Source organism: Diadema antillarum, unplaced genomic scaffold (genome assembly GCF_040938485.1).
Source record: "Diadema antillarum isolate AM-2024a unplaced genomic scaffold, OU_Dant_1.0 seq00001251_RagTag, whole genome shotgun sequence".
Lineage (NCBI taxonomy): Eukaryota > Metazoa > Echinodermata > Echinoidea > Diadematoida > Diadematidae > Diadema > Diadema antillarum.
In genome coordinates this window covers 295,640-323,611 of record NW_027272037.1, presented here as the reverse complement: position 1 = coordinate 323,611, position 27,972 = coordinate 295,640, and the positions used below count along the sequence as shown (strand labels likewise).

Below are 27,972 nucleotides of genomic sequence, written 5' to 3'. Positions count from 1 at the left end.
ATTCGTGAGTGCAGTTGTAAGATTTGCACGACCATTAACCAGTTCATTTACATAATCAAATTTCAATTTCAATTTGATTTCATTTTCCTTTTTTTCACAGAAATCTATGCACATCTCTATACAGTGGAAGGTTGCACCTGACAACCAGAGGACATTATAGAGGTTTGCCCGACTAGCAGCAAACGCTGCTTTCACAAACCGAGTTCCATTTATTGAAATGTCTTGCACCGCGGGAAAAGGTGCATGTTACGTGCAGACCCAAGAATAACATCAAGGCGAGTTCATTTCATGAGTAGATAAATTGCCACAGTTTGGTGTACTGAAAACTCAGTTTGGTCCACTCAGAAAAAAATAATGTGGGCTTAATCCTCCATGGCATCAAACGTGCACTTCATCCAAATTTAAATGCCTGCATCCTATTGAGTTTATTCCATACATCACGTCTATCATAGTCCAAACTCAAAACCACAACATCCCTCATCCTACTTGTACAATAAGGCCAGATGGGACATATACCAATTAGTCCTGTCATCATCAAGGACGACCTGTTTATATACAATTTTATTGGTGGTTTGGGATTTCGGTCCTGTAAGCGTTAATGTATAAGGAGAATGTATAGGCCTATATGCGGGGTTTCTTTCCCTACGGACTAACTGTATAATATATTATGGCTCACGATGCAACTCGGACCTGCATCGGAAAGAAACCTGTATCCGAAACGCTTTATATTTCTTTCTGTCCCTGTGAGTGGTTTTAAACGTTTGCTTTGTCATCTGTGCAATAATATTGTGGGATCAGAACAATTCCATTGACACGCGCCATTTAAAACGACTCTTAAACAAGACAGGAACCCTCTGAAGTTACAAATCGGGTCATAATTATGATCCTTATCAAACAGAAATGAACAAAGGATCACAGTAATAATTGCAAAATGGTGTCATAAATAGTCATAGACACCATTCTATGTCATTTGCGTGGCATGTAAGGGAAGGAAATACTCTATTAGTGAGTCAATGAGAATGAATTACCAGTGCTACTGAGTAATGAAAATACTCTATCTCTTATACAGACTTGTCTTTTACGTGCACGGGTCTCTCTTTTCCAATAACACAATAATTTCGATAATGATATATTATGTCATGTATTAGCGTATTTTTTTCTTTTCCGCTTCCAATTGTATGTTTATACATTTTGTAGTACATTCAATTCTTGTAAGCATTGAGTGTGAAAGGATGTATGATACTCGAAATAAAATCTGAATTCAACTGAATTCAACTTGATTCAAAACTATTATAGTAGATGGTATTGTTGCGATTTATTGTCGAGCCTGAAATTCATGTATGTCGGAAAACGTGCAAGGGTCTTCGTACAACATATCGCACACTAAAGACACTTTATAACACTGCAGTGGCTGAATTTCAGAAAACATACTAAAAATTTATGTCGAGCTTTGCCGATTGAGCTGTTTGATGAAGTGCAAATGCATGAAGAAAAAAAAAATGCACCTAGTGTAAGCATACGCAAGCTTTGAGAACTATGCGGTCTCTATTAAGGGATCCACGAATAAATGCCACCACGCTAAAACAAAACAAAACAAAACAAAACAACGGTTGAACAAATGGTTCATTCCAGCAGCGCTTTCCGTACGCGAAAACTCATCTACGGTAGATGTGGTCATAAATGGAGTTATACTTTGTCATTGTAAACATTTTTAGCGTTGGTTTTCGACCCCATTTATTACAGCTTTATATCGACACAACATAAGTGGCTCTGGCAGCATGAACAACCAAACAGCTTAGATTTTAAAGCCAAAGTGGAAACGCTTTTAAACTGTGCCTTAAACCATGTAGCTCCATGCATGCATGCTTAAACTTAACCATCACTATTCTGACGGTGGGAATTAATGCTGACAGAGAAACGCAAACATTACGCGCGAATGTTACACTATACCCGACGTATCGAGACGAGACGGAAAGGCAATCACCAGCGGGGTGTTTGCTTTGCTCTCTCGGCAGAACACCAACTGCTTCTTCAAATGTTCGTCGTTTGTCGCTGCAGAAGTAGGGGACATGTATACAGCGTGTATGCATAAAGATGTTTTTTTTTTCCTCCGAATGCTTTGCATATATCCCAGCCAACTATTGCATACATGATTATTAGCTGCCACTGACAATATAGGTGACCGTGCGTTGAGGAGTGAATCTCGTAAAATGACGCCAGAATGATGGACTAAAAAGCCACTTCGATCAGCGATTGAGGAAATCTTGATTTGTCCTGTTTTGTTTGTCTTTCTCATTTATATCAACAAACTATAAATGGCAATACGATAATTTTGACAATTTTTTTGATCAATTCCAGTTAATTCAATATTGGAGAAGATGTTTTGTGACTGGCGAAGTCAGAAGTTCCTGATACAAGCGTCCACTATATATGATCGGTTGGAGAAGTGACTTTATAAATCACGAGAACTTCTAAAAAATCTTGTGGATGCGCAATAAAACAATACACCGTACATGGGAAGCTCTTTTATCGAATTCTTTATGAATTATAGACACTTCTGTCAAAGGGGAGGCAAGATTCCTCCAAGAGACTCCTCCAAGAGGAATCAGGCCATACTTACACCAAGAACTGTGATACAATTCTTACTACAATTGAATATCATAAGGAAACTACCTGACATTTTGAGTAACTTACTATAACCCTACCACAGAGACTATGCATCCCACTATGTTCGTAATATCACCACAGAACACATAATCAATCGCTTCTTGCCGACCAAATAGGCCAGGATCAGTCCGTCTTAGCAGATGAACAGATCTATATAGGCCTACAGCCGTGAAGAGTCAAGTACAAGTTGCTACCCTCTCCTCTCATGAGCTGTACAACGTTTATACCTGGATGAAGTTAGCCTTTTGCAAAGGCAGCTCCCAATAGTTTGTGGACGTGCACAGTCCAAGCAAGTGTGGCTGTGTGCGAGTCTACCGTTCGCTGTGTGCGAGTCCATTGGGAGCTGCCTTTGCAAAAGGCTACGTTGAACTTGAAATCGGGCCAGTGCAACGTTACATGTTTCTATTTATTAAGGGGGGAAATGGGGTCAAAGGCTGAAGTGTGCCAGTGAACGCATTGCTATCCGGGCACCGACATGGTTCGATCGGTCAGCGTCTCTCTCTTCCTCCAAGCCGGGCCGACAGAGAGGCTCGTTGGCCCTATAAAATGCTGTGCCGCAGCATCCGTCGTTCTGGTGGAAACCTCGTGTGAGGACCTTGGGTTACCGTAATCACGCATGCAGGAATTTGCGGAGCTGGCCGAGTATAGGTCACATGCCGCAACGACGTTAAGTCACGTGGTCGCCCACGTGGTCACTCGAGATCCGGATGAGCGCGTCGATATTGGATGGGACAACCCCCGATATGAATTCACCAGGCATGCCAATAAGCTGCCGACATTGCAGGTGCATGCCAAGGCGAAGACCAAGATGGACCGTCCCCTTCGTAAGTCACGTGCATGTGTGAGAAGTAAAAGCGGGTAACTGATTTTTCCGAAGGCCCCCCCCCCCAATCATGGGTATGGCTTGATGATGACAATGGCCGACCTGATGATATTTTAGCACTCGATAATATAAAAGGACAGAGTGAGCTAAAACCTGAATTATTGATTATCATCTTTTGACATCCATTTCCTTCCCTCCAAGCCTCCAAGTCAAGGGATTCTGGATAATCCATGTTGTCGTTGTTATCATCTTTGTAATTTGTAATTAATTACGACATTTGTAATGTTGTCGTTGTCATCATCTTCGTAATTATTATAACAATTTTTGGTTGTTTGTTCATTTATTGGTTGTTGTTAAGTGGTAATTCCCGATAATTACACATTCTAGGTGAAATGCGTTTCAATTGCCTTAATTTTTCGTTCAACACCATTGAAACGGAGCCTGGTCTAACAGGCTGACGGGTTTAAAAGTGCGATAAAATGTTTTGTTCTACATATATCCGAAGACATTACTTGTGAGTTTGTGTGTGAGTTTGTGTTGACTGTGATAGTGTAAACAATAAATGACATTTAAATCTATCATAAAACAGTAGCTAGAACTTCTGTCCTCAATCGATTGGGCGGGAGACTGCATGTTCAGTCGGTAAAGTCCCCCTTCCCCTTCCTATCCCCCCCCCCCCCATGTTCACGGACAAGAATATCGGTACATTCAAGAGCTGCATTTCAGCAGATAAAAATAGTCCTTGCTCACACGGAGGAAAAATGGCGACTCGTGGCTTTGCACACACACAGAGACAAGGCTTGAAAAGCGCGTTTCCGATTGTTTAACACCCACAGTGCATTTCAAATCGATTTGCGATAGATCGTAAATGACTGTTCGATGCAACTGGCCCAAGACATTCTAGGTACGCGAGAAATAACAGAACGGTGTCTGAAGCTTTGTTTTTTAATCGAACAGTACCAAGAAAAAGAGAAAGTGAGGGAGAGAGAGCTCTACGCTCTCGGAATACTAGTGTGGCGCACGATTCGGTCACAGCAGCCGGCTAGACTTTATTATCAACTAGCAATTAAATCGCTCGAAAGGTCGTGTACTTTGCAGGTTCTCATCATGCTCGGATAGACGCCGGTCCAGTTATCCCAACGGATAGTATGCACGACGACAAATGCTTGTCGGTTTATTTTCTCCCTCTAAAATCGCGTAGGCACGTGATCTGTAACACTTTCGAGAGGAACTGGGAGCTTTCCGACTACATCCATCATCCGAGCTAATAAATTTGGCCGCTAAAATTCAGAATCTTTATTAGCAGGGACAACTACATGGAGGATCAGCACGTCGTACCAGCGCAGCGCTGCTGTGACATGTCCTGCTTCTGTTTCAACCCCAATATTTGGTAGATTTATTGAACAGGGGAAAAAAATTCCAAAACAGAGCGGAGATGGGTAATTCGAATGCATCGGAGGTCGCTGTGAAGATGAAAGATACATCGGCAATAACGGAAGGGAGGGATGTATCGCGACGCGCTATAGCTGTGTCAAGGAAAGGCTGAGCTAATGTATATCGATGACGCCAGCGTAGCGGTCCGTTCAACTCTGCAGTCCCAATAAGTCATTTATTTGTACAGTTGTCAGTTCGAAAGGAAACAAGATGAATATCCCACGAGAACTGGCGCTGTCAGTCGTGACAACCTCATATATCATATTTCACCTGTACTTAACCCCCCCCCCCCCCCTTCAAACGAGCTATCTCTCATCAATATATGTATTGTGCGAAGCTGAATGGTATTCTTTGAAGTTGTTGAGTTCGGCGCATATATCATGACCTATACGGCTGCAATAATCTCCCTGAAATTCCAATGCCCTTCCTATTTCGCTCTCAAGCATATCGACACTTGTCGAAATGTAAACATAAACATCAGTCCGATGCGACTGTTATTAGCACTGTATGTCTAAAATATCAGCATTTGATCAACTTCTGTTCCAAGTAATAACAATATCATAATTCGACGACAGCTGATATAGAATTATGCACGTCACATCACATCGAGTTGCCATGACCCATTATTTACCGCGTCTAGACCACGATATCGAGACCATGCAAAGCTTTAAGCATATCAATATAGTACATCTATTGATAGATTAGTCTATTACACGTGGCAATCAATGCCCACGGAGATGTCTCCTGCTCTATCAACTTCACACATGACGGACAAGTTTCAGTGATAGAGATTGATTAAGGAAAACAACGGAAGTGTCACCTTTCAATGACGCCCTTTTATAAACGCTAAGTGGGCCCCAAAGGAGCACGCTCCGCCAACGCATGAAGAAAGGACACCTGGAATATCCCGGATCTGGCGCGGCTTAGATTTGCGGGTATAGATTTATTAGCTTGCGACGTTATCGTAGTATAATTTTATACAAATGTAATACAGGGCATTTCTTTCTCTTTAAAAAGGTATGAAATTCAATTTTGATTTCAGTGTTGCTTGTGGTTTTATTTTAAACCAACATTTCCGATGAGGTAGTTTCAGGTGCCTATTTTAGTGTATATCAAATGGCGTCCAGTAGTTCACTATTTTCACGTTGGCAACCCTCTGCAATACAAAATCTCCAATTTAAAATAGATCATAAGATATCTTTTGCGATTGTTTTCGATATAATACGAGTTTGTATTCGATATGTCTGACAATACTAGCATATGTTACTGCTTTCTTCATAACTTTTGTTGCCGATCATTAAATAATTTGCAAGCCCACGGGAAGAAGAAAACAATAACAACAACAAAAATCTAATTTCATAGAGCATGGTGTTGATATCACATAATACGAATTCACCTTTTATACTTAGAGGCGACAAAATTGACGTCATAACGCTGTGTTTCTGGCATTTGCGTAACCCTCCTCATGTCCACTTTATCAAAGACACCATTACAGGCCTATTGAGTTTCACGTTATCTAACATAGGTAGGTCGCAAGGCGCTCGTAGAGTTACATGACAACATAAACAATTAATATCCATTTTCCATCTTCCATACATAGCCCGAAAATGTTATCCATGCAAAAAGCATGCTGAGTTCAAAAGCTGCGGCCGTCATTGAAATTGAGACATTAATGTCCTAGAGTACACACTTGGTCACTCCGATAGTCCAACGTCTTCCCGGCGACGTCAAAAACTTTGCATGACGCGCGACAGGCGAAAAAAAAATATAGGGCTGTAGGATTTTGTCAGAGTGCTCTTGATAAAAATTCTCCATCATCTCGCGACGGGTGACAGGGATGAATGTCATCACGAAACAGCTTGAGTCATAAAAGAAAATCTAATAATGATAATAAAAAGAGCATAAAAATCAACAAAAAAACCTCCCATCTTTAGACGACACCCGAAGCATAGAAGGCAAAGGAAACACACTGATGCATTTGTAGCTTATAAGCCGGAACACAATCGAAGCAATTCAAAGAGTCTCGTTTGTGACGTCATAGCGTCCAAGCCCAACCCATACCTTGATAATAACTGTCGAACTTTATAGCCCGCCACGGTCGCCTTTAAGCGCGTCGTTAGCTAATGACGCCGTTTGATGGTGCGTGCGAACTCCTAACAATTTGTCATGCACGTACACGTGGTAGAACATTAAAATGTGATCAGAATAATTGCAGACACAATCATCATTAGCGAAGAAAATGTAATAATGCGCGGATAGACAAAAAGATAGGTTAAACATAAACTAGATAAAGAAAGACGCTTGCACAACGATACTATTATCAACATACACACACGCGCAAAGAGATACGGGACCAACATGACCAATGGCGCCTTACTTCAATCTACCTTGGTTAGATTAACCCGCTGACTCCGACACAACACTATCCCGTAAGCATATGTTTCATACCGTCCTTATCTAAAACCTCATTCGTTATCTGCTTTGATCACTCAAGAGTCCTCGCTTTGTCGAAGAGACATTAGCAGGAGTTTTTAAGATAATACCATCACTGCTAATATGGATTGTTTTTAATATGTATAAAATGGTGATATTATTTAGCAAAACGTGGAGGAACTTTTGAATATATATTATGTCCCAGCCTACCAACTACCCTTCAAGTAATTAAGGAGGTTCGGAGCAACAAAAGGGTCGTTTGTGATAGAAGACTCGTGGCATCGATGTCATGGTCATCATGCCGTAATTTCAAGACAATTTCTACTTTTCCATTCCAAGGCAACTGAAACTAGAATACCGCCGCTTTTACTTAAAAAGAAAATTCTTTAATTTGAAAATGCCAACTCGCAAACCAATAAGTGTTTCCACTCAATATATATATATATATATATATATATATATATATATATATATATATATATATAAATGCTATAGGGATTACAATGACATCCTCCCCGCCCTTGAAATTTCGCGGAGATTTGGAAATGTACAGATGATGTACGAGAATGAAAACTAGCCATTACTTTCAAGCTATATGGCCAAACATGAGTATTGGTACCGAAGAACAAAAACACATTGGTATTGCTGAATACGTCAGCCTCACTATAAGATTATGTTGCCGCCATGAAAAATACAATACGTATGATGTACGAGAATGAAAACTAGCCATTACTTTCAAGCTATATGGCCAAACATGAGTATTGGTACCGAAGAACAAAAACACATTGGTATTGCTGAATACGTCAGCCTCACTATAAGATTATGTTGCCGCCATGAAAAATACAATACGTAGTTACATTTCCTTTCCCGTCGCCCAATATCAACTGTGGTGGACTAGAAACAAAGAAGAGGGATAAACCGACGGTACCGCGACATTATTTCAGGTCGACCCTCTTTTTGTGTGGATATAATGCCAACTCGACCTTCGTGTTTCTAATAACGGATACAGGTATTGACAGACAAGAAAAGGCTAACAAATGACCATCCCGCCGGCCGGTGAAATAGCGCGGGAGGAAAGAGAACGAAGCATCGGATGAAAATTTCATATTGCTTGTGTCACTTTGGCAACCTTTAGCAATTGGCAGAATGTGAGGGGCAGCGGATGCGATGCAAGAAGGTCGTAACTTGATCTCTTTCTCTCTGCTTTTATACTTTTGCTCATCAAGAAAACTCGGTTTAGATAAATCACGTTTCATATAATATCTATGTTACAGTTTTGCGAGGGGAGAGAGAGAGCGTTATATTTATTACGGATCGCTCGCATTGCGTCAAGCCAGGCCCACATGATCTCCCTTCCGCGGCGCACATTACGTTTGGGGGGGGGGGGGGGGGAGGGGGAAGGGGACCATGTGTTACAATCATCGACAGCGTGAAGAGCAGGTTCTACAAAGTTATCATCATCAGCCGCTAACCGATGACATCAATGTTCGAGCGACGCTGGGGGAGCTTCGTATGGTAGTCATGATTAACGATAATTACAAAATCAGCTCCACGCATCGTTCACACGCTTCCGCGGCGGAAGTACAATAACTCACACTCACACATACATACACACACACACACACACACACACACACACACACACACACACTCCCTCCCTCTCCCTCTCGAACACACACACACTTACACATGGTTGAGATTAAACTTGGACTTGAGCGCAGAGTTGGGTTCGACAGATGTATCATCCCATGCTTTTTTCTCCGTTCGCATCCTTGTTTTTTTCCTCTATCTATATCTTCTGCCATTCATCATTATCCGCTATTTTTACGCACGGCTCATAAATCTAAGTCGTTACATCATTGGTCAAAAGATCAACTGTGTTCTTTTTCCTCTTCTCTTTCCTATTATGACGTTTTATGACCGAGACTTTTGATCGCTTTTCGAATATTCTGCGTTCCAGAAAAGAGAAGAGCACTATCAACGTTTGGATATTTCAATCATAAATATTATGACATATTGTTCTTTTATACTTAAGAGTAAGCTGGTTTGAAATTTGTTGATTTTTAATATCTAATTACCATTGTAATGTAGTTATTTTTTACGACTACTTTAATTTTCTTTTTACTTCGCACAAAATGTTAATGTGTGAAGCATACACCCTCTTGTGATTGTTCTTAAATTTTCATTATTTCTCACATTGTTTAAATGTATGCTTCGTAACGCAGCAATTACTCCTGCCTGTTAAGTTGACCCCTATGGAAAACAGCTTTGCCATGTCGTCATTGCTGAATAAGGCCATCCACCAGTATTTCACGCAACTATAAAAGTATTATCATTTCGTAATGCTGCTATACTTTCACTAAGAGATTATTGATGACTAATCTCCAAGGTATCCTAAAAATTGCAATCCACACTGAAAGGGCCTCCAAAGTGAACTTCCTGAGCGTATGTATTTTAAAAGACCCCTACCCCCCCCCCCCAAAAAAAAAAAGAAGAAGAAAAAAGAAGATAAATAACAAGGTGAATGAACCATATCATTAGAAGAACTGCTATAAACCCCTTGATGATTCGGAGTGCTGTCTGGTAAACAAGGTACTATGAATATATACCTTCAGCACACGATGCAACAAAATGAAATTGTGTCATTGTGAATTATATCATAGTTTAAACCTATGCTGCGGCAAGTGAGAATTTGAGCAAATCTATGGGCTATCTTCCGACACGTAAGCTAAGTTAACTCATACGGCTCGGGGAGAAATGGATATAACCTCTTTTGCAAGGCCTGCGGGCGAATTCATGAGTTTAAATCTTCAAGGGCCTTATCAATACTACTATTTCAGCGTCATGTTAAGGCTGTGTTCGAGAGTATTCTACAGCACTTGGACGCATACTGCAGGTTATAGCAAGGAGGTACTATAGTTAGACTCCTGTTTCAGTGTTAAGTACGCGCCGCCCGCCATGTTGTTAAGCACTGGAAATGACGTGCAAAGTCCCGCAGGACTGGACGTTTAGTGGTTCTCATCAAACACGATGGAGTGGCCCGGAGGGGGGTTGAAATGCAAGAATCATGTGTACGGCACCCCCTGCAACTGCTGATGGGTGCAATGAACCGGGCAATATGCCAACACGAAATATGATACAACCCAAACTCTTAAAGGATATGGAAAACCAAGAACAGATTGTGGGCGAGGATTTGATCTGGCGCACTCACCACTCACCGGGGATGGAGTTTATCTGTCAGAGTGGCAAACTGAGAGATTTATGAAAAACACACGTTATGTCAAACCAAAAAATAAGACATGTTGCTCGCGGTTTTATCCAGGTAACAGAGTGATTTTTTGTTTTCAAGTTGAAGTCTAGGTTCCAGTGACGGACTACAAGTTTCACATCATTATCATCATCTGTATACACCACTAGAGTATAGGATGCATGTTACCTCTTCTACTAAAAAGGTATCTGCACTGCAAGAGTGTGGGCCAACACCACCTTTTCACACGTTGGCGACAGGGGAAACCGAACTGCATGTCATGGTACGTACGTACGCTGCACGCAATAGGTTTAGTATTTAGAATGCGTGGTTAGCTACAGCCGAAGTTGCTATCTTATGAAGTACATAACCTGATATCTACGGGATACGTGGACATGCCTCCCCCCCCCCCCCCCCCTGCCTCTCTCTTTGTACATACACTTCATCTCGTTGCAATTAGTGTGTCTTGTTGTGTAGCGACAGAAGCATCTCGCAATACTGTCAATGTTCCTCAATTCTTTCCCTCTAACTAAAGTATCATGTTATTGATCCCTTCTAAACGTTTACCTTTCCTTCACTGGCACAAGCTGCTTGTAAAGCGCACCAAGTTGCTTTGAAAACGATCTATGCACTATATCTTTTTTCCCCACACCACCTCTTGAGGCGGAGATCTCTTCCTAGCCCTCAACTACACATAGCGCTTGCCCGTTATTGGGTGGGTGTTGAGAAGGCGGCCGGAGAGGGGGTCTAGGGGGCTGCCCGACGGCCACTTGTAAGAGTACAGAGTAATCAGAGTCGTGCGAGTGGCACTTAGCCAGCCATCGCAGCAGGGAGTACACCTGTACGCCAATATCATGTCCTCCAGGGGGCAGGATGAGACGTGCGTGTGATTCTACACCACGGTCTGTTTGAAGAAATAACGTCGGCTCGGAGGAATCGTCTATTTATTCTGCGGGCTTTATGTACCGTCGACAACTCCGTGATCACGATGTGATCACGTGGGATAAAAAAAAAGAAGAAGGGAGGGGGAGAAGGGGTGGTTAGAGGCAGTGAAGGGGGAGGCTGGGACTATGATTCGTAGAAAGGCAAACAGAAGATGGGATTGACGGGGATGGTTGGGAGACTTCAAGTACATGGTGAGAAGTGAGGAAAGTTAATCAGAATAGAGATCACAAGGACTTGTCAACGCCAGAGGCCTTTCTTTCTCCCCCACCTTTCTTTTTTAAAGGATTGGTATAAAAATAAAAGTCCGAGCGTCTATTTTAAAGTTCATCAATGAAATTCTATGGCAGGAAGAGAGGAAACATGGGTATCGCAGTATAATAAATTATGTGTGGCGTCAAAATTCCGGCACCCCACTCTGTCATCTTCACTGGCAGTGAGCATGGAGCTCACTTAATAGATACCTGCAAACTTAGACTAGAGAAAACACGTAAGGACAACGTCCCAGCTAATGCGATCATATACCTTCAAATGGCATTGCGCAGCATGGGCCCTAAGATTCTGCGATCAGACCTTCGCAGTATAGTTAATATCATAATCTCTGTTTCACACAATCGTCATATAGGCCCCAGCTCGAGTTCACTCGCTGATCGCCCTGGGTCAATAAGAGAGGAATATTTGTGTTCGTCGCTATCTTGGCTCCAACCCCTTCTACTTGCGGTGGAGTATAACAGAGCCTCTCTACGTATGAAAGCGACAGATCCGCGTGGATGACATTAATGAATGAAAGCAACATTCTCTAGGCAGAGGCATCTCCAAAACCTTGATAGCGCACGCCTCAATCGCGATAATCTGTGTACAATTTACGCTTGATGACACGCTCCCGCTCCGATATCGGCCTAAATTATCAACGTGATGCTGTTTTCCGAGAGAGAAGGGTATCCTATATTTGCCAGTGAACGTTGAAATATCATTCGCATCTATTCCTTCGACCCTTCCATCTTTCTCGTCCACGCCCCGCCTATCTTCGAGACACGGATGGCTGAACTACAAAAACAATTACAGGCTTCTCGAGCCCAGCCATTCGGCCCAGGGCAAACGCTCGGCTCCGTCGCGATAGAACTGGATTGGATTAGTAGCCAGTCTCATTCCATGCTAATATGCCCAAGATTTAATCATTTAGTAACATAATATGAAGGCAGCCGTGATCCGATTTGACATAAGGCATACTAAACAACATCATTTTTTCCCCGGCGTAAACCGCGCGCATCACGCTTTCAGGCGGGCATTGTATACATTGAGCTGTCGTATTTTCATTAATTTACCGTATTTGGATGTGATGTGATTTCTTTATCCTTCCTCAGGCGTCATTTTTGTAGAAGAAATAACAAATATCACACCAGCATAGCTTATTCTTCTCTTTTACTGCACGCGCGAGTGAGAATGGCTGTCCATGGCAAACGACACCGAATTGAACATTGAAGAGAACAGCAAGGTTTCATATGATTATAGAAGTACAGCGCAGCGTGATGTGAGTGGGCTTATGCATGAGCAACAGATACATTCTATATGGCCAATGAGTACGAACCAGAATAACATTGTAACACTGTATTTCTGTATGTGTACGTCTGTCTGTGTGTCTTTGTGTGCGTGTGTGTGTCTATGTGTGTTTCCGTGTGTTGGGCGTACGTGTGAAAAGCAAAACGAACTTCTGTTCCATTGAAAAATGGTAATGCTGGCTACTAATATTATTATTGTGGTTATGACTGGACCACTGCTGGCGTAAGCACAGTTCGCGTTCACCCAACCTTTGAGGCATATCATTTACCATTTCCAGATGTTAGGGCTTCAAGATAGTTCTAAAAATTTGAGTTAGGAATAGAAACAACCAATGTAAAAATGTTAATCAGTACAATCAATTGTTGTAGAGCCTATACAAAATGTGAACAATGTAGTAAAATTGTTTCTAGAATAAACCGTTTACTGTTATGGTTTATTGAGAAAAAAAATTTGATATTTCCTTATATCTTAGGCTTTATTGCGAAATTTCTATATGGTAGGATGTTTTGTGATGCAACTGACCTACACATTTGCATCAAATGTGATGACTCGAACATTTTTTTTAAATCACTGCTCCCAATGTTAAACAATACGTTTAAGGCAAATCACGAAATGATGAAAAGGAGTCACACCTTCCTAAAACAATTCTTTTAACCCTCTACGTGCCATATTACATTACCTGCCCATAGATGTGTGTGTGAGATTTGGGCACATTTCATCCATTGGTACAGAAAGGCTTAAACGACTCTATGGTTTGTCCAGGGAACCTCCTTTTATAACATAATATTTAATACATTCTCATGTGTTCGAGAAAAAAAAACCAATTGAATACTAGAATCATTTGAACAAATTTAAAAAAGAATGGTGCCATTGTCTCAACAGAAGCAGGAGTAAAACAAAAACAATAGCTGCTATGTGATACATAATGCATGCTGAAAAGGGGCCGTATGTGGCTGTCGTTATATGATGTAAATGGCGATTTTGTTCGGAAAAGGTTACAGCGAGGTCATCATTTTCCGCGCTCGACCAAACCGACCGACCCTACTTACGAATTCATTACGCAGAGAGTGATTGGCTGGGAGTGGCCAAGACGAGACGAGCGAGGCGTATGGATAGATTTCGGTATAGAGCCAGATTATGATAAACAATCAACATAATTCTGACTTGCCGTCATATGGTACATGAACGATCGCATAATACGAGTAATTATTCCGCCAGTGAAGCCATACATTTGTCCCTGAATCCTAATAAGAACGTTATGGAAATGGAATACATGCTAAGGACTTTTTTTTCTTCCACGCAGTGTTGATAGGCCAGCAATACCGACGAGCTATCGTAAGGGTCATTCAGAGAAGGCCTATTTTAATCATACCATCATTCAAACTTGTAAAGCTATATATCTACAATTCATTATATATATATATATATATATATATATATATATATATATATATATACATTTATATATATATATATATATATACATTTATATATATATATATATATATATATATATATATGTGTGTGTGTGTGTGTGTGTGTGTGTGTGTGTGTGTGTGTCTGTTTGTGTACCTGTATCTGTGTGTGTGACATAGGTGTGGAAGAGATCTCTGTGTAGCGACTGATATTTTTGTAATATTTCTAAAATCGGCATACAATTCAGAAAAATAATAAAAACAATATCCGACTTTGCAGACATTATCAGCGGAGAAGACTGTACTTACTATTAGAACTGAGAGTTAATATTCTCAAGTTTTCTATCGTTGCTATGGTGATTTCAAAGTAGCTCGCATTTTTGTTCAGTGTGTTGCTATAATGGGGTAGTCAATGCCTCTTGAAACATGCCCATGTTTGCTAACTCGAATTAACCTCGCGTGTCAAAATTGAAAGTGGTAGAAGAGCCACAATTCTCAACCAGATATAAAGGGAGGTTTCCTGCTACATGAATAAATGAACGTCAGACGTGTCGAGTAGAGTGTCCAGTAATGATCAGAAAATGTGATATCAAGAGTAAATCAGGGATTTGAATGATTCTTGTCTTCTGATACTATTACAAAGTAGAAGTAGAATATTGCTAAAAAGTTATATCTTAAAAATGCTAGAGGCGCAGATATCCAAATGGGATTTTTTTTCTCTAAATCCTGCGAAAACATTCAGAGGATGGTTTCTTTCAAAATAAAAGTCTCAAACATTCGCAGTGTTTAATAAGTTTTCCCGCCATTATGACTGTCTGAAGTGGTAAGTGTGTCAGTTTTCTCACTCCATTGAATCAGTTATGCTCTCCAACATCAACGTATACTTAGCAAAGAAACATATTCCACGTAAAATATGCGTAAAACAACACCAGACCATCTAATCTCAATCATTACGCATTCAGGCAAGGTCATCTCTACTGGTTAATATCTTAGCATCTCAATTCGCCACTTAATGTATAAGAAAAAGTGGATCTGACAGTTTCGCGTCTGTCTACTCAGAAAACACTGAACAACTATATTTACTACCACTTGTAATGCGCGTATACATTACATGTACTCGGTACACAAGCAGTGTTGTCGCACAAGCAGTATACGTCCGAGAGTTAAAAGCGCTTTAACCACATTCCCATAACCGGCGACTTTGCGATTGTGCAAGATGCGGCCTCTGATCAACAAATCCCAGTGCACTCTAAAATGACGTCTGACTTTCATCCCATACGGAGACATTTTACCCTGTCAATATGACGAAGACTTGGGCACAAATCTTTCCTCATTCTAAGCCACCGAGTCCCCGAGCAAATCCACGATGCGAGGGGATATAAATCTATAAATAAATTGGTATAAATATGCATAACGACAAGGAACTAGAGAGACGGCGAACAGAGAGAAAGAAAAAAAAAGAAAATATGAGCTACATCACATTATATGAGATTGCTTACTTTCACCTCGGATCGCATTTGGCGCATTTTCATTTGCAGCAAACACATTGGGCCATTTTATATATCTCTCCCTCTCCCTCTCTCTCTCTTTCTCTCTCTCTCTCTCTCTCTCTCTATATATATATATATATATATATACACATATATATATATGATTTATCTTGAGATCGAGTCTGCTACTACCTTCGCGATACCTACTGTATAAACATATAAAAGGAAAAGAATATGTACATTGATCTAACAAAGATGTGGAGTTTGTATACAAGTGTATCGCTTCCATGCATCTGTGAGTTGTTTGGGTTTCTCTCTCTCTCTCTCTCTCTCTCTCTTAAGCATCTTCGACAGGGGTGGGGAATTTAAGTATATAGCATTTACCATCAAATGGCGGACACATACTTGTTAAAATTTTGATTTTAATCATTCTTTTAACTATTTATTAATGTCTTCTTATATAGATTAAAAAGCACCATGTGTTACCTCATTCAGTTCGAAGAGAAACTACTCACCCAAAGGGCCCTACATGTATCTATGAATTTAACTAGATTGGTATGAATGTCTACACTATGCACTTCGACACGTTGTTTAAAAAATCCTTTGAGTAAGGCATGCCATACACATTTACCCCCTTTTTTTTTTCTTCGCTCGCGAATGCATGAAAACTGGAACTCAACAATAATAGCCACGGAAACTACATATCAGATTCTACACCACGGCGGGGGTCAATTCTCGGACTACACATATTTCTTTCCACTACATCACAGGAACCCTATACTCTCTGTACAGTTTGAAAGACATAATCGAATCTGTAACCCCATTTTAGCGTCAAGGGATGACCTAGATGATTGTTCAACACACTTTTCACCCCCGATCCTCTCGGATTTCCAAAAAGTGTCTCGGGAATCGCATTGACCAGACGAATGAGGTATAGAATTACCTCAAGCCGGAGTCAGAAAAAAAAATAATAAGGAGAGAAGTTTCTACACATGCCCTGATTCGTCACCAGAAATGGTTATACATGCAGTTACGCCTTCCTAGACATCAAACGCCTTCAAAGACATCAACTGCTCTCGGTGGAATTCAGCGCGTTAAAAATCCGATGCGCGCATGCGCGGTAAGCTGGAAGAGTTCAATGTTTCGTTTTTGCTTTTGACGAGTTTTTTTTTCCCCTAGCCTCTAGCTGATGCATGTTGCACTGCTAGGGTCCTGACTGCGGTGAAAGGAAAGCCTGCTGCCTGCAGTATAGATGTTCCTTAATTGTGAAGGTATGCTTTAATGTATAATGCTAATATCAATGTGGGGATCTAACGTCCGATTTGGTCTTTATTATGATTCATTGTCATGAGATTCATGAATGATGTTTAATTACGCTGAAGACAAGACTATATACCAGAATGACAATCATACTTCAAGAATTGAACTTGTGCATATAGAAAAGGACGACTGGATTTCGGTGAACCCTTCATTGAAAACAAAGCTTGCCTTGGCTTGTGAAATATCGATTGAGATTTAGGGCAGCGGTGTGAAAAGGGTTACTCTATAGGCTGCCACAATCATATCGCAAGAAATGTTCTTCCAAACAGGGGCAGACTGGGCGGCGGTTTGGTTTTTCGATCATAGAATCTACTCTACTATCACTCAAGATGCATAGCCATGGAAGAAACTGTGAGGACTTCAATAACAAGGATACTACATTTTGGGATGATATTAAAAGATTCATTATCACAGTAACATAACACGATGTATATGACGCTTGAACTAAAATTGAAGACAACTGGACGACGTACTTAAATGTTCATTAATTAGTATTTCGTTTGTTGTTCTTTTTTTCAAGTAAGTGGTCTACCATTTTTATTTATAATATAGTATTTACACGGATACTGCACCACTATCACGCAATAGAAGTTTTAAGCATGTGCAATTGCATACCTTCCAACCCTGAAGCTAAACGGAACAAAATGGAAGTACACTTCGCAAAAGCAGTTTTCATCAACCCCACATACTTCCCTCTGAAATAAAATGCGCAAGAAAATTGGGCACAAGGTGAAAGAATCAAGTCTTGTTTTGAAATCAAAATTAACAGAATCGTTCCTATCACATTAAGGGCACAAGTTTGGCAGGTATGCAAATGAGGGCTTCAAAAGGGGACGATATGTGACGTCACTCACCTGACTGTCGCCCAGGCGCGCGATGTCCGGCTTCAGGTAGTAGATGATGCCTTCGGTGGCGTTGGGCAGCGTGACGGCCCGCACCAGCAGGATGGTCAGGAGGATGTAGGGGAACGGAGCCGTGAAGTACACCACCTGTTCGGAGAAGAGGAATAAAGCGCACACCCCCATCCCCTCAAGAGTTAGTGTGTTATCTTCCGCTTGATATCACTCGGTGGGCATGGAAGGATAACACAGTGCATGCTTGCTTTGCATGGTTGATTGATTGATTGATTGACTGATTGACTGATTGCAAACAAAAAATGAGTATGTGTGATCACGCTACTCACCCTTCCGCCTTCCTTCGCAAGACCTAGAACGAAACAAAATTTCAATCTACCTGTTTTCGTATTGAAGGCGATCGAGATCGAGTCTTCGCCAACTCGAACAGTCATCATTGGACTGATCGGATACGTGTGTTCGAACGGGAATGTCCTTCAAATCAAGAAATCTACTCTCGACCATTTTAGACCTCCGTATTTCGCATTTGCCCTCGCCAAAGAGCAGGGCTATTTATCATGGAGATTCTTCCGTTTTGGCCATAATATTGGAACACCTCTATCAGTTCGCAAGTTAGAGATATTTTGGAAATGTGGTGATACCACCAAAACCTGATAGTGAAGGTGATTTTAACAACCTTTTTTCTCCTAAAGAGAGTGTTTTATCGAAATGATTTCAAGAAGGACATGCCCTTCGGGCTATTTCGTGATTTGTCAGGAGCTCCCAGTTGTGTTAATCACAAAGCATATGTTAGTAAAAGTAAAAGTAAAAGTAAACTGAGTTCGATCACTCCGCGACCGATCGATCGATCGATCGCACTTCCTTGGTAGTGGGGGAGACGAACAGACCATCAGGGTCACACCGCAACAAACATCATCCACCAGCCACTGAGGATGACAACATATACGGGAGGCCTCCCGAATAGCATCCTCTGAGGTGCGCACACACCTCCACACGCACGGCACTCGTTTCTCGACAGTAATGCAAATTATGCATTGGAATTCATTCTCGAATGCGTCCTGCGTACACACACTCACCCCGCACTTGTCATACACACAACAGTCATGGGTTGACATCGGAGAAAACAATTATATGTCACATAGTTTGTCAGAGGAATGTGGAAGAAATTGCGAGATGGGGTAAAAGGTGTGAACGATCTGTGTGGTGCCTCAGAATCAGAGACTTAAAAAAAAGAATTGAGAGATGGATTGATTGTAACAGTGCAACAGCAGCGTTAGGTCTACCGAATGAAAATGACGTTTGATAGAGTGTGAGTAGAAATATGGCGAAAAAGCTATGAAGAAAAAAAAAGTGACGCGGATTAAAAAAAGGAAAAAAAAAAAGAAGCAGCACTGCAAACGTATGGCAGGTGTTAACATGTGATGTTTCGCGGTTCGCTCATGAAATCGAAGTCGGCTTCCTTCCTTCCTCTATCCTCGAATATGTAGATCTTCGTCGCGGGGCAGAATCGACGTTTGCGAGGAATCAAGACGTCGAAAATACATCACCTCCGCCGTTAGCGACTCGCTTTCCTTGGAGAAAAAAAAATCGCGACGAAATTCTCGGCGATGATAATATCCGAACCACAGTGGATGCCCATTTCGCCCCAAACCATCAGATCCCTTATTGTATGTGGCGATGATGACTACTGAGTTTATTTCGGGATAAGATGGCTTAAGGTTCAACAGACACCCGACGTCCGGTGTTAGTCTGATTCAAACCACACAAGGAGAAGAAAAAAGGGGGGCAATTTCTACCAGTGCAAGCGATTTCACCTTATGCTTTTGGTATATCTGAAATAGATTTAACAATTTTTTGTTTCAAACTTTTTGGTATTCAATGAGGTTGCAGTCTCAATTGCTGACCGCTTTACCATGGTATGCAAGATTGCATTGTTCCGAAAAGTATACAGGCTTCACCCATACAATCCCTATAATGTGTGAGATGATCAACGTGATTGTTTGGGTCAAACACTGCTCGTTTTGACAGAGTACAGTGAGAAATTCAAAACTCAAGCAAGTTCTCAGCTTGCACTAGCTCTGGAGTAAATATACAGGAAGGGGACAGTTGGAACACAAATGCTCGTATATCAATAATAATGATAATGATTTCGATCAGAGATAGAATTCAAGTTCAATCAGCACCCTCCAAAACATGAAAAAAACAGGACCAGTCATACCCCTTAACCCAAACAATCCCTGAGTTTGTGAAATGATATTCCATACGTGATTGTTCGGGTTAAGGCAGCACACCTCACACAATCTTATTCTCTACACTGTTCTCAAAGCCATGCAAGCAAGCCTGCACTACCCACTGACAAAATGTTCTACATCTTTGTTTAATATATACTTATATCATATGTATTTTTTTGGTGCCCAGCCTCCAAATATATCCCTACTTCTATCGACTTGTTCGTAGTCAAACACCAAAAACATGAAAGTTAACGGGTGAATAATCTGTTAACCAATTGTATCAAAAATTCAAGGAGTGCATACCAATCTAACCTATCCCAGATTCCACCACATTTGTCCCACCCAACCACCCATCCATCCCAACCTATGTACAGTATATCTGGGAGAAAAAAAAAAAGGAATTTTCTAACAATTTCGGGCCCTCATCCTATATAGTTATCACTTATTCATTTAAAAAAAGGCGGGAATTAAAAAAATAAAATGAATAAATAAAAAATGATTTGGTTTGTTTGGCATCTATCCATCTTGGTATCGTCCGTGATTCGGCTTGCATTTTTTTCCTTCATCCACCAAGCTTGCACAACGCCACTTTTACCTTTCCCGACGTCTTGACGCCCTTACAAATGCAGAGATAGCAGAGAAACCAGGCGAGGAACATGCAGAGCAATAGCTGCCAGTTGATGCCGCCGAGGTGCTCAATACCATCCGATAAATGGATCTGGAGAATCTTGCGGCTAGATGTGGGGTTAATTTCAATCGAGACGGTTGTTTTCCAACGTGCTAAAATCAACAAGTTCACTTATAGCTACTTTCTTCTTTTTTCTTTCTTTCTTTTCTTTTTTCTTTTAAACGGGGGAAGGGGGGATAAAGCAATCAATCACGCTACAGCTCTTGTTTTTCAAACACACACACACGGACACACATGAACACACACACAAAGAAAAGTAAAAAATAAAAAAAATGCCTGTCGTATAAGACTATCTGACGAAAAGGCTAGGAACGCATTGTTCAACCTGTGTTATGGGGTAGTTTAACACAAAAACTAGGATTTTTAATCGGTGATAAAGATAGGGTGTGTTTCGCAACCCATAAAAAAGGTTAAAAAAAACAAAAACGGGAGAGGTGAGGGATAAAATGATTACTGACTAGTAACGCCAGGTTACAGTCTCCTACAAGAGATGAATAGTAAGCTCAGTCAGTCCTAAGTCTGGATAACTAACCTACTTCATCAAACCACGTGACAGGACTCACCGGCCGGTTCACGTGTTATTAGACCTTCTCGGTTTTGCTACAAGAATCAAAACTGCCGGCCATCTTTCAAGTCGCCAAGTCTTCTCCACATGGGCTGCATCCGGGTGACCAAGTGTCTTCTCACTGCTTGCTTCTTCCTGGTAAACCCTAGTCACCTGACTACTAGGATGGACCCCTCAATCACAAGGGTTGGTTTTTGTTTGGTTTTTTGTTACAAAATCCGAGTGAAGTAATTATACCCTACAAACTTCACGCTGTGTATTAAGCACAAGTGCGCACACACATATACACGCGTCCACACACATACATACAAGCAAGAACTGACACACGCACATACTCGTGCCATGCTCTCTTCTGTTGGTTGTCAAAGGGGGCGGTGGGCGAACATTAATCATACACTTACTCCCAAAATTCAACGGTCGACGACGTGGTGTTCACACAGGTCTCGATGATGGACGCGTTGGTTCCGTTTCCGGGACCGTACGTCATCAGCGTCGGCACGGCGGCAGTGGTGGCGTTGGCGATGTCCGGGGTCTTCTCGCCGGTGGCCACGCAGCAGGGCGTGTTCCACTCGTTGTTGCAGTGGGAGTAGGGAAGATGGGATGTGAAGGACATGAAGAGATAGTAGAGCGACCACGCCATGATGACGATGTAGTAGGTATCCAGGAAGAACTGGATGAAGAGACCCGCACCGCCGAGTCCTGCATGTGGACACCAACGTCAAGAGTTTTCACATTTAAACTCACATTTCCGCATTTGGTCAACTTGCTGGTAAACCGAGGAAGTGATAGTAATATCGGTTTTGGGAGTGCAAGCCGCAATAGAAGAGCGGTACTAGCGTCCTAGCGTTCTAGCGAAAGAGGAACCCTTCTCCTTCTTCTGATTCCGGAGTATTTCCATGGACTCGACCCAAGTTCCTCTCACTCATTACAGCTACACTTATTTATGGTACTTATGCATCTCTCAAACAGGATGATAAGGTATCGTCTTTTGGCAGTGCTACACCGTGTACATAATATCATCTTGCTGTTCTGCCTCATTATATACGTGTACGTGGCAGCCTGGTGCCGAGGCTGGTGCCGAGGCTGGTGTTTGTCCTATAAGAATTTTTCACAGGTAGGTGTAGCAGCTTACAATGCATAACGCGCATTACCAAAGGCTTTCATCGAAGACTTTCATCGAACATTAGCTTGAGTCAAAGAGAGACAAACTTGCAGAAAGTTGATGCCATCACATCTGCTCCCATCTTACATGCTACTGAGAATCACTCGGTGATCATGTCATACCGATAAAAATGAGTCTGGTAATACGTGAGTGGAAAGCGCTGGAAATGAACCCGCAAATGCATTCACTTTCTGTCGTTTCATGTCTGTTTAACTGTTTTCTTGGATGTTTTTTTGTTTTGTGGGAGAGAGAGAGAGGGGGGGGGGGGAGGGAGAGAAAACTGCAACTCACCTTTGAAGATGGGGCAAATGTCCCATGCTGTGACGGCCGCCTGGTTGGCCCACTGGCCCAGGCCTATCTCCAGAATCAGCTGCGGTATCCCGCCAAGGAACAGACAGATGAAGTATGGAATCAGGAAAGCACCTACAGATGATATTCAAGAAAAAACAAGAGAGATAGCACAAATAAAAACGCTGATATAAGAACATCATTCTTTTAACATTCAAAGATCTCCAGCACATCACAGGTTGGGATCATGAAAACACCAAGGGTCACGAATAAAACGTCACACGATGTCGTAAGCAGAAGATAAGCGTACACCTTATCTTAATAAGTTCAGAGTTCGTCTCTCAATAGCTCGGGCTAGGTCTCTTCATTTTTTTTAAGGTTTAATGTTCGTCTTTTTAGATGGTGATGACAACTTGGAAAATCGTTTCGAGATCGGAAATTTGACTGAAAAGTCATTGCCATTTTAAGTGTAGTACCGGATGGTGCAGAAGACACTGAAAAAAAGCCACGAGAATAAAAAAAAAAAGCAGTCATGAAGTAAAAACATTGCATAAATTTTCACACATATCGAAGTTTGACCTATCTCAAACGTTTTGATAATTGAGCAACATTTGATGATCGAATAACAATCTAGCCTGTTTCAAAAAGGGGAAAGAGCTTCAAAAGACATGAACATTCACCTACGGGGTTGACATTGTTAACAACGTAAAGCCATGCACAAAACGAATCGAAACAATATATAGTCATTCAATACATGAAGAACACAACTTGATCGATTTAATAGGAGACATGGTTCGCTGGGGTTCGAATGAGTGTACATTCGATCAAGAACCCCTTGACGGAAATTAACTCCGGAAGTGGAATGGTCTTTGGGAATGACGTTGTGAACTTTGGGTTCAGCTGTTGCTCTTTTTGTTGTGTGTGTGTGTTTGTTTGTTCGTTTGTTTGTTTGTTTTTCTCTCTATATAGAAGCGGCCCTGTTATTCGCAGTGCGGTTAATTACTATTGCAGCACTTGGCCAATAATAAGCCACAGACTTTTCTCATGGCTGATGAACCGATGCACGTGAAGACTGACGATGGAGTACTCGTCGATTCGTCTCTCAAAAGATTCAAAGAAAAAAGAACATGGTCATGAAAATACGCATACAAAAAGCACAGTTTCGATCCGATCAGCAGCTGGAGGACCCTGGGGAATAAAAAAAGACCAAACCTCAATGTGTCGTTCCACACATTCTTAAACAGAACAAAACCGAGCAAACAGAATGACAGAGATTATTTCATCAGCCTCGAACCCTTATATACTCTAAGAAAGTGATGCAATTTCTAAGTTTTTACAATTTTACGCCTGTGAAACTTGGAGAGGATATAGTCAATGTCTAACAAGTCTCTTCTACACAAACTTTTACTAAATATTACTCCCATTTTTAAAGCAAATCGAAAAAAAACGTACGTCTTTGGCATCTAACTTCTGTTGGTTGCAATAGCCTGTGATATGTTGGCCTTTATGGGAAGGGTTGTGGATGGTTAATGATCGACCAGAACTCCAATTTTATATTTTGTGCCATTACCAAAGAAAGAGCTTCCGCACAAACAAAATACTAATGACCTATCTTGAAGGAAAGTAAATGGTCTCATCGAACTGCATCACGTCGTGAGCAGAGTCCGCGAAACGAACAATCCTATACAAGAACGTAAAAGACTAGCTATCATATTTCTTTCCTTTTTGTTGTTTTATATCAATGTTGGCGTAATATACAATATATTCATTGTGCATGCGTGAGCATTGCTTTCTCTGTTCAGTCGAACTGTAATGTTATAGCGCATTCTAATGCCATCCATTTCAAGCCTAGCTTCTAATGATTTGTTCTGCTGTTGTTTTATTGAGTGTCACGCCTTTCTGTTTCGGCATTACAGATAAAGAAGTGTGTCTTGGATGCTCTCTAACTCTCGGAGTGAGGAAAAAAGAAACAATCGATAAAAGAGCTATAGAGAGAGGAAGGGAGACGGGGAAGGGGCGAGCGCTGTTGTATTTTGTTTTCATCACTTGTTTGATTTATAACCATCATCCAGAGTAAAGTCAGCGTTTGAGTGTTTTCATGGACAAAATACAAAACAGCAGCCAGAATGCAAAATGCTATTCCATACGGTATACCTGCTCCGAGCATACAACATGACCCTAGCAAAACAAATCAAACGTAAGCAAGAAATAAGCACAGTTAGCGACGTGAAAGCGTACTAAAGTAGAGGTCTCATTGCACTTGATACTGCATGACTTGATTTACCGGTACAAAAAAAAAAATCCAGATTAGCGTCAAGCGCACCATCAGTACTTATTCTGAAAACTATAAGTATGGTACTGTATAGGTCCGGGTTGAACATTAACATGGCACGTATTCAGAAAGGGCTCTCATAGAATTAAATGATTCAATAGGCCCACACAACTTCGACTGTTTTTCGCAGTGAAAAAAAGGGGGGGGGGGGTGATGAATGACGTGATGTAAAATGGTGTGAAACTTTCGGGAATTGTACGGTCTTTTTAGCGGCATGAAACTTTCCCGAATTACCACTGGCATATAATGCATTCTATAGGCAAACGCTTTCACGTGCATTTTACTTCACGGGGAATCTTTGCTTCTAGCAAAATTCACGAGTACGCGAAAATTTCTTGTTTATTAATATGGTATTAATGCCGCATTAATCCCTCCTGCTGTCAATAAACATTTGATTGACATATATAGCTCCATCTTTTCAACCTGACAAGCAGCCGTAAAATGAACGAAAGTAGAAATAACTCGCAATGGCCGTTGGAGATTCTCTTTTAAACTTCATTAATGGCGGTTAAACAGGGTCAAGAAAACAGGAAAGCAAGTTTTTTAAAGCGGAGACTGACATCATAAGGCCGTCTCACGGCAGGAAAGAATCATTACAGATGTTCGGCGACTCGACGCTCATCGGCCACCTTCTGCACGCGAACTCCATTAAATCAAGATGCGTATACCGATGAATATTCCACCCTCACACGGCATATTATAAAGATCCATGAAATGTCGATTAGGGAATATACGCATGCTAATTGAGAGACTTCAGTTTAGACTGTTAAAAAACCGCAACGACAACAGAGAATGCTGTAATTCCCCTTTCCTACATCAAATTGGGGCATGAAGGAGGCAACAACCTTCCGAAAGAGGCCTTTGACTCACTGACTGTCATTTAAAGGGACTATGCAGTGCAAATGCATGTTGGCTCGTATATTGATTAATGATATCTTCAATATCCCGTATATGGTCAAATGAATATCTAAAATACTTGCCATATATCTAATAATAAAGTTTCTACTATTTGTCTTCAGTTTACTTCGATACGCTCACAAATATATATATATCTTCCAAGCCACGCAGGATTCTGCAAGTGGCATAATCTGTCAATCATTGCTATAGTGTACTAATATGATTAGCAAAAGACATTGAAATGCATCTTTCCCTATAGATTAGATTGAGCATAACTTGTCCGTTTCCGTGTTACTAATATAATTAACAAAAGACATTACAGGGAATCATGCAAGTTATATGCTCAGTTTAGGGTAAGGTGCATTCCAATGTCTTTTTGTAAATCATAACAGTACTTCAGCAATGATTGACAAATTTGTTTGTTCATTTTCCATCTGAGAAGATGGCTGGATAGCCCATATTCAGCAACACTAAGTTGGTATTCCATGGGGTCCAGTTGGATGTGAGCTGGGACCGCTTCACCGGGTTACGTAACTGGCAGAATTTTAGTTTCGAAGCTTTTTTGTGGCGTATTTCAAGTAATCTCTGGAAAAAATAGAAATATTATGACAAAATGTATGACTTATATATTAGCATAATTTTTGCCACATACACATGTAAGTGATGATGACCGTACATAATCTTAACTACCCAATGTATGTACTGTATGTATATATTATATATTATATATATTCACACATATATATATATATATATATATATATATATATATATATATATATAAAGACGATTAAGACAAACAAGTTGACATAATGCATTAGATTCCAACTTCATTTATTTGTAAACCAAATTTTCGACCCTTGCAAGGATCTTCCTCAGGGTAACAGTGATATTTGTATTTGAAGCTCAGCACAGAAAAATAAAAATAATAATAATAATAATTATTATTATTTTTCTGTGCTGAGCTTCAAATACAAATATCACTGTTACCCTGAGGAAGATCCGTGCAAGGGTCGAAAATTTGGTTTACAAATAAATGAAGTTGGAATCTAATGCATTATGTCAACTTGTTTGTCTTCATCGTCTTCATGCTCTTATTGCAACACGCGGATAATAATACCATTATATATATATATATATATATATATATATATATATATATATATATATATATATCACGTGCTCTGGACTGACATAAATCCATTTTGCATCGTGAAATATCATCTTAAGTCTGTATATGAATAATTACTTACCAATATTTGCTTCTATTCAGTGATATCTGGATGTATGTTACAAATGTAATTTGTGTGGAAGCTTAATAAATGAAATGAAAATGAAATGATCGGGATATCATGAACCAATTAATACAATTTCTTATATTTGCATTGCATATAGTTCCTTTAAAGCGTAATGTGAGTCAGGTGTAGGTGACATAAAATTTCCAACATCATGACTGTGAAGGGCTCTCCCAGCTCCCAGTGTTGTTTCCGATATAATTGAGACGTTAATGAAACAGAGTCTTGGCGTCCCTAGCGGGTTAAGAGCGTTATGACAGCCCGATCAGTGCACGGATAGAGCTTGGGCATTTCTTAGGTTTTAGAAGCCCTTGTAAAGGGAGTCAACA

At 40.8% G+C, this 27,972-nt stretch overlaps 1 protein-coding gene across 1 annotated transcript in view; it reads right to left on the bottom strand.

The window, feature by feature from the left end:
* Positions 1-27,972, bottom strand: part of LOC139745315 (sodium- and chloride-dependent GABA transporter 2-like) — a 92,676-nt gene that overhangs the window by 38,118 nt on the left and 26,586 nt on the right. The window contains exons 3-6 of the mRNA XM_071655714.1: positions 23,123-23,254; positions 22,071-22,368; positions 21,012-21,150; positions 18,186-18,320 (exon numbers count right to left, since the gene is read on the bottom strand). Coding sequence (XP_071511815.1) covers positions 18,186-18,320; positions 21,012-21,150; positions 22,071-22,368; positions 23,123-23,254 — 704 coding nt within the window. The remainder of the gene's footprint in view (positions 1-18,185; positions 18,321-21,011; positions 21,151-22,070; positions 22,369-23,122; positions 23,255-27,972) is intronic.